Source organism: Platichthys flesus, chromosome 24 (genome assembly GCF_949316205.1).
Source record: "Platichthys flesus chromosome 24, fPlaFle2.1, whole genome shotgun sequence".
Taxonomy (NCBI): Eukaryota; Metazoa; Chordata; class Actinopteri; order Pleuronectiformes; family Pleuronectidae; genus Platichthys; species Platichthys flesus.
This window is the reverse complement of record NC_084968.1, coordinates 14,267,626-14,276,217: the sequence shown is the minus strand read 5'-3', so window position 1 is coordinate 14,276,217 and position 8,592 is coordinate 14,267,626. Positions and strand designations below refer to the sequence as shown.

At 49.5% G+C, this 8,592-nt stretch overlaps 1 protein-coding gene across 1 annotated transcript; it reads left to right on the top strand.

The window, feature by feature from the left end:
- Window positions 1–6,905: 6,905 nt before the first annotated feature.
- On the top strand, window positions 6,906–8,592 carry gpr185b (G protein-coupled receptor 185 b). The gene has a single exon (XM_062384311.1). The coding sequence runs from the start codon at window positions 6,906–6,908 to the stop codon at window positions 7,971–7,973; it is 1,068 nt and encodes a 355-aa protein (XP_062240295.1). The 3' UTR covers window positions 7,974–8,592.

Genomic DNA, 8,592 nt, shown 5'->3' with positions numbered 1-8,592 from the left:
TGCAGTCGTTGCTTGGTTACAGAAAATACCACGAAGGAAGAAGAACGATGGTGAAAAGAAGGAGGAGCCATTTCTCATCTGACAGGAAGTGATGGGAAGCTTCACAGGAAGTGATCCTCAGAATCTACTAGATGAACATCAGCTGCTCTGGAGAAGACTTGAAACTACAGATGGAGACATAAACTTCAAAATAAAACTTTCCCTGACGTTATAAAGTGAGAAGTAGAATCAAGACTTCTGTAGAAACAACCAGTGATGTCGCCCCCTGCTGGTTATCACCCTCCGCCACTTGTATTTAGAGACTTCATTCCGAAACGCAGTCCTCAAACTGAAATGGTCTCCATGTTGTTTTAAAGCTCTGTTTCTCCAGAGCTCCAGAAAGCTGCGTCAACAACAGTGAAGCACTTTCAAAGTAAACCCTCGCCGTGTGGATCAGCCTCCGAGAGCCGAGTCCTCTCACGGTTACACAACCTCTCTGTAAACACTGAGGCTCTCACTCTTATTTATAGGTCCCTCCTCCTCTGTTTACCTCTGTTTGTGTCTTTGTGCGATTTCGTTGCTCTACGTCCATTTGTCTTGTGATGGAGTTTTTCTCCCTCCATCGTTCTCAAGAACCTTTTATATCCCAGGCTTTTTTCAGCTTCTTCCTATTGTCAGTGTGTCCAGCTGTGTGTCTCTCTATCAAACACACACAGACACACACACACACACACAGTATGGTTCCTTGCCGCATCTCGGCTGGTGACAAAACACCGCTGCAGCTCTCTGAAGGTGACGCCTTCAGACACATCACTCACAACAGGGGCCACAAACACACATGCACAGACACACACACTCATGTTATTTGTCTCAACGGGAACTGACTGAAATAGTAGTACCTCTAGGCAAGGAGTTGCATGTGTTTTTGTGTGTGTGTTTGTGTGTTAACATACAGTATGTCACTGGGCTTTGTGTGAGCTCCTTTGTTTCGGCTCACTGACCCTTGGTTGACTTCACATCCTTAAATCCCCTCGACAAAATAAAGCTGTGCCAGGTTTTCTGTGTGTGTGTGTGTACACGTGTGTGTGCGTGTGTGTGTGTGTGTATGTGTGTGTGGGTTCATGATTACAGCCCTCTGGTGAAACTGGCAGTGTTAGTCCATCAGCAGTTGTCACATCTGGATTCAGCCAAACGCTTTATTTTCCTCCTCGACTATTCACTGCAGACAATATTCACTTTAATAAAGATACATGTTGTTTTTATTTTATTAATTTAACTAAAATATTGGCATTTATTGTTGTAAAGATGAATATCAAAATATAGAAAAACTGAAAGTTGTCACAGTTTAAAGATCGACCTTCTGCAGCATCGCTCCACGAGGCCACGACGAAGAACAGTCGCTCACTCCTCAGGACAGAGGTCAGAGGTCAGAGGTCACTCCTCAGGACAGAGGTCAGAGGACATGAACCCTGAGTAAATACCTGCTCAACAAAACGAGGGTGATTACAGCAGGAAATGAAAATACTACGAGCAGGTGGAAGCAGACCATCGATGGAGTCGCTCATCACGTCAAGTGATTCACTGCTGACTCGTCAAATTACACAACGGTTAATATCGATCGCTGCTCCGCTGCCTCCTGATGGTGGAGGCGTGAAGGACAGGGTGGGGACCAGGAAGTGGCGTTCGAACCAACACACACACACACACACACAGACACAGACACACACAGATACACACACACACACACACATTGCAAGCTTCACTTCGACAGTGAACGGTGACATTTTACATTTCCCTCAACCAAAGCCTCTGTCGTCCATCTATTTGCTCTCTCTCTCTCCCTCCCTCTCTCCCTCCCTCTCTCTCTCCCTCTCGACCTTTCACCGTGACCTTTAATCAAAGTAGAGTTATTGCTCCCCCGAGCCGTCGCTAACTAGCGAATCACACGTCCCGACAGCGCTGCAGGGATTTGATGCGTCTGAGAAGTCGGTGTCCTCCTCTTAATCCTGAACTGAATAATGCATGTTCCTGGTGATTCACCGTGTGATCCCACCGAGAACTCGGCTCTTTGAGAACCAGTGTTCTGGGGAAGAGAAGGAGAACCAGCAGCTTGAGAATGATGCAGGACCTCCTCGGTGTGACGGGACCCAGGACCGGGTCTGGTGATGCTGCACTTTAGAGATAAGTCCTTTCAGCTCATCGCTTGGATTCTACTTCCTGTTTGATCCACTCTCACCGCTCTCAGCCGTTACCTCCGCCACGGACGCCATGTTTTCACGGCTGTCGTATGTTACGCAAAACCAACTTTCTCGTAACTTGGGGGAAGTCGGTGGTGTTCGGGGGGAAAGGAGGAATCCGTTATCTTCTGGAGCACATCCCGGATTTAGCGTGACTTTGTGAGATCGAGCAGTTTCTCAAGAAATAATCTCCATGAGGGAAACAGGCAAACGTCTCTCTCCAATATCTACAAACAGGAAATGAACATTTATCTGATCTCAGCTTGGCGGTGGTACGGCGTCTCTCTGGGTGAGCGTGGAGGATTAGGATTCAGAAGAGCCACATGCTCTACTCAGGGAAGTGCAGGGGAGAAAGAAAGTACACAACTAACAGCCATGACGTCACCGCATCCAGTGAATCAGCCGCACAATTACTTCTCCACCGTTGGGATATATAACACAAAACAGTATATAACAATATATCCAGCTGTACGTCCTGGAGTTAGTGCACCGCTCCTTTTCACCGTACAGTGCAAACAATGAGTAACAGTGAACATCGATGTGAAGCCCTCGTAGGAGGATTTTATTTTTGAGCATCTTACTCAAGGGAAACCCGTTGGTTGTGTGGAGCTGGAGTGTGTGAGTGGGTGTGTGTTCGAGTGTTCAGGGAGAGGAGGGAGGGGGTGCGAAGGTGGGAGTCGTATTAGTCATCCGCTGTCACTGCTGTGATGTTCCCAGCCGACGAGCATGTGGGGATTAAACCCAATATCCTGCTTTCTATCTTTCTTCATTTATTTCTAACACGTTTGTTTCCTGCACGAGGAAGCAGAGGATAAACAACGGGCGCTTCATGACATCGTTACACACACACCACTGCCCTAGATGTGTGGTGGTTACACAACGGCGTCTCCTCAATGTGAAACGTCCTCCGGTGACTTTCACCACGGAGGAGGCGAGACAACCGGGGCTTGTGTCGGACGTGAGGTGATACAGTCTGATGTGTATGTCTGTGTGTGTCTGTGTGTGTAGTAGAGTCAGATGGAGACAGAGAAAGAGAGAGAGACAAGTGAGACGGGCCACAAAGCATACCAAACACAGCAAGATGATGTAACAGCTCCCAATTACCCATGGTGCTTTGCTGGAAAGATGAATGAAGTTGGACATGGAGAGGGCGTCAATGGGAACGAGCTCACGGGCATCTCATCTGTATTCTCCTCATGTGGGGGGGGTGGGGGGGGTAATGGAAACAGAGGAAAGATGCTTTAACTTTCTGTCCTTCGCCCATTTATCATGTTGGCTTCACAATGAATAAAATAAAAAAGAGATGAAGGAAATGAGACAAAGGAGGAGAAAGGCTGGCAGAGCGGGGGGGGGGGGGGGCGTGGGCCGACTCGGGAGTTTCCTGCTCTGAAGGTGTGATGATGTAACTGAGCTGCAGAGAGAGAGAGGGAGAGAGAAACACACACACACACACAGACACACACACGAGGAGGTGGTTCACAGCTGCTGTCACGCACACATTCAGCAGGAAGTTCAAATAATTCAGACCACATCCAGGACTGTGCCGGATCGTATCAGGTCATTAAAGTCAGAATATCTGAATGTGGGTAAAGTTGTCATTCATGTATTAACACGCAGAATTCAAACTTGTGTGTGTGTGGAGGTGTCTTAATGACGCGACACGATGAGATGAGCTGACGAGACGAGTCAGGGTCTGATTCACTCATCGTGACAACAGATGTGTCAACAAGACAATAACTGCAAGCAGAGCGTCCCAGAGCGTCACCAGAGCAAAACGTCAGGGGAGAAGAAATCGTGCTGAATTCATGGGTTCTGTAAATGTTCTTATTGCTAAAATATAAATCATAATCAATTATATAAGCTTGTAGATTGGATCTTTGAATATTGACATTTAAAAAGGTGAAATCTGCTCAAAGTACTCGTCAAAACAATCGTCTTAAATCTTAATTTATTATTATGAGTGTTCTGGATACAGCCTGATCCAGTGGGACGACTGATGCCAACAAAACTGGTTTCAACAATTAACACCACAATAATTTCATCAATATATTATTTCTATTACACCGTCACCATGAGGCTTTCTGGAAAAATTACAATAATCAAATGAAAAGTTGCCATTTGAATCCACTTTGGTTAATTTCCTGTCTCATCACAGTCGTGTCCACTTGGGACTCGTTAGTTCTTTACATGTGATTATCTTTGTTCTGTGGATTCATTTGTAATCTTATCAGACAACTAATTAATTAATCATTATAACTTCAGCCTCGTGCAGATGATGATGATGATGATGATGATGATGATGATGATGATGAGCAGCGCTGGTGCTCTGCTCCGTAGAGCCGCTCTGTCTTCATGCATGGCGACAGATGTGGGGCCTTTGTGTATATATGCGTGTGTATGTGTGTACGTGAGTAATGCAGTGTTATACCCAGCGAGATTGTATAACCACAATTCTGTCCATATAGCTGGTCAAACACACAAACACACACTAACTCTCTTTCAAGTCGAAGCTTTTAAAGACGCTGTCTCGCTCTATTCTCTGAAAGCTCTGTCCCCTCCTGTGTGTGTAGTCCTGTGACCTTGTGTGTCTGTGTGTGTCTGTGTGTGTGTGTGTGTGTGTTCGCTATTTTCAGCCGAATACACTACTTACACCTGAGCACTACAATAACAGTCATAATAAGAAATTACTAAATATAGATAGAAACCACATATATGTGTATATGTTTATAAACAATATATATAGAGAAGACTATAGTTAAAGTCCTGTAAATATGTATATATAATGTTTAGACCTATATAGGAATGTAAATTGAAATTTAAAATTTAACAAAGTAAGATATTGCTTTATTTATAGACCTACATCTTTTCTTATTAGTGTATCTGTATACATATACATTCATATCAATAATAAATAGCCTGTAGAAGTGTAGCATGGATCCATGAACCCGCCTCCTGTGATTCACACACCGGCCGTGACGACGACGACCGGAGGAGCGGAGACTTTGTGACGTCACGGCGGGAGAATGACACGCGCGTCCAATCAGCGGCTGAGGATGTGCAGCGCGAGGACGGAGCCGCCGACAGAAGGATGATAACCATGCCAACCGGGGGATGTAGCGCGCGCTGCTGACTGGGGGAGAACAGAGAGAGAGAGAGAGAGAGAGAGAGAGAGAGAGAGAGAAAGAGAGAGAGGGGGGAACCCGCAGCAGAAGAAAATATAAAGATTCACTCTCTCATTTAAAAAGTGGAGGATAACGGAGAACATTTCCGGCAGGAGGAAGAAGACGACAAGGAGCTGGTAATTCTCTCTCTTCTTTTTCTATTCCCATCTGTGTGGCGTGGTCCTCCTTCATCCCTCCACCCCCCCCCCCCCCCTCTCTCTCTCTCTCTCTCACGCGCCGGATCAGGGACCGCACTGCTGCAGATGAATGAAACTGAACAAGCTGTTTATTGTTATGCTACACACACACACAGGCACACAAACAGACACACGCACAAACTCTTAACAGTTCGTGACATGGGGGTTGGGGGGGGGGGGGGGGGGTGATGTGGTTGCGGGATCGGGACCTAACCCGGTTCCTCAGCGATGTGCGGGACCGCTGCTGGTGACCTTCCCCCGGCTGCTTGCAGTCATTGACGGCGTGTGCGCGTGCGTGTGCGAGCATGCATGCTCGAGAGAAGAGGGAGATAGAGAAGAAAAAGGGGGCGGTCGGGGGGGGGGGGGGTGTTCAGGTGTGGGGGGTGTGAGAGATGGAAGTTTTTTTTATGAATGGAGCTCCACATTCCTTTTGGCGCGCGCGTGCTGGCAGCTCGCGCCAGCTGAGCTAAAATTAGCCTCGAACTGGATTTCATTTTCTGATCGTCCGCGTGCACGAGGCAGAATATGTGGATGCGTATTAACTATTATTAGTTCTGATAAACGCACGCAGCATTGACTGGTCCGTGCACGCGCCACCGGTGAATAGGACAGCAGCGGCCGCCGCCATGCCCCAGGACGTCATGCACCATTTTTAGAGATGCTCTAAAAATAGAATTTCTTGATGATGGTTTGGACTGGGAGGAGGTTGGACCCGTTCTCCTGGTTCTGGCATCTTCTCGGTAGGAACGCACCAGATTCACTCTTCTCTATTTTAACCTTATTTATTTGTCGTGTATTTTCGTTCACGATGTTTTCAAGACGAAACCGAGGGAACGTTACTATTTCTGTTCGGAGCCCTTTCTGGTCTTTGTGTGTTAATCAGCGTTGTGCGTTGTGCGTTGTGCGTTGATGACGTGCGTGATCGGGGTCAATTGCATGCTTGCTTTGGTGAATGGATGAATGGGCAGACGCAGGAGTGAATGAATGTCTCCTTTGCTCCTTTATCAAAAAGGGACGGACGTTAACTTCTTCCTTTTCCCTCTTTTCTCCTCCTCCATCACGGTTTTGTTTTCCTTCCCCTCCTTTTACTCACGCTCTCCTCCTCCCATCATATTCCTCCTTGACCTCCTTTTGCTTGTCTCTGATTTGTTGTCTTCTCTCTGGTTTGATCTCGTCCTCTCACATTTCTCTCGTCCCTCGATGACGACCTTTGTGTCAACACACACCTGCATGATCTCTTCCACCTACCTCACCTCTCATCACTCATTCCTTCCCTCTTACTCCCCCTTTCATCCTTCTCCTCCTCCTCCTTCTTTCTCCTCTCTCCAGCCATGATTCTCTCTCTGGCCGCGGTGACAGCCATGAGCAGCGGCGGCGGAAGCAGCCTGAACTCCTCCGCCCTCGACCCCTTCGACTCCTCCACCTCCTGGAGCCTGGCCGAGGACCCGTCCAACTCCTCCTCTGAGCCCGTGGTGCGGACTCTAACCCCCGACCTCCAGCCGGCGAGCACGGCCGTGGCTGTCCAGGACGTCAGCCCCTGGGATGTGGCGCTCTGCGTGACCGGGACGCTCATCTCCTGTGAGAACGCTCTGGTGATAGCGGTTCTGTTCTACACGCCGACGCTCCGGGCCCCGATGTTCATCCTGATTGGCTCGCTGGCGGTGGCAGACCTTCTGGCCGGGCTGGGCCTCATCCTGAACTTTGTCTTCACCTACCTGGTGGACAACTCGCTGGAATACGTGACCCTGCTGTCAGTGGCTCTGCTCATCTCGGCCTTTTCGGCGTCCGTCCTCAACATTCTGGCCATCACGGTGGACCGGTACCTGTCGCTCTACAACGCCCTGACCTACCACACCGAGCGGACGGTCACCTTCACCTACGTGATGGTGGGTCTCATCTGGGTGTTGTCCCTCACGCTCGGCTTGCTGCCGGCGTTTGGCTGGAACTGCCTGAAAGACGAGTCCTCGTGCAGCATCTGCCGGCCCGTCACCAAGATCAACGCGGTGGCGCTCGCCGTCACCTTCCTCCTGGTGTTCGCCCTGATGATGCAGCTCTACCTTCAAATTTGCAAGATTGCCTTTCGCCACGCGCAGCAGATTGCGGTGCAGCACCAGTTTGTGGCCATGTCCACCCACAAAGGTGTCTCCACGCTGTCGGCCATCCTGTGTGCCTTCGGGGCGTGCTGGCTGCCGTTCGCCATGTACTCCATCGTGGCGGACTCCAGCTACCCGGCGATCTACACGTACGCCACGGTCCTCCCCGCCACCTGCTGCTCGGTGATCAACCCCATCATCTATGCGTTTCGAAACCCGGACATCCAGAAGTCACTGTGGTTGGCCTGTTGTGGGTGTGTCCCGTCCAACCTCTCGCTCCGGCCCAGGACCTCCAGTGACGTGTAGCAGGGAAGGTTGGTTTCTGTTTGGCATGACGCTAGATGCTGAGTCAGGGCTGCACGAGGGACAGGGTGGCATGGGGAACGTGAGACAGAGGGGAGGAAGGTGGAAGGGTATGGCTGAGGAGAGAGATTTCCTCTCCCCCTCATATCAGGGCTGATAGGCTGATGGCGAACGCACGTCTGGCCGTGGCGGCGCCGGCACGGGGGGGCAGGGAGGACAGTGCATGGTCCGCAAAGAGACGAGAGCCGACATGTCCCGCCTGCTTGGAGACAAACCAACAGAGGGGGCGGAGGTGGCGGGAAACCGACTGCAAAACAAAGACTAAGGTACCATCCTCGTGGTTTGTGGAAGCCGCGGGTGATGTGTCAGGTGACGCCTTCAGGGTGCGCGAGGCGACGCCCACTTCTCAAAGGGTAGCATATAGGTCCGATGTGTTCTGAGTCTCCACAGGACCTGAGTCCGGGCAGCGCTGCATGGTGATGCAATCAGAAGGAGAGAGTCTCAAAAGCCTGTTTGTGTTTTCACTGATGTGTTTTGAAATTAGTGTCGTGGTGGATAAAAATACAATGAGCTAAATATACACAATGAATGACCTTGAGTTTTCTCAGTGAGCTTCCTGTGC

What these genes read in the sequence shown, in the direction of transcription:
- gpr185b (XM_062384311.1), top strand. Translation starts at nt 6,906, where the DNA reads ATGATTCTCTCTCTGGCCGCGGTGACAGCCATGAGCAGCGGCGGCGGA.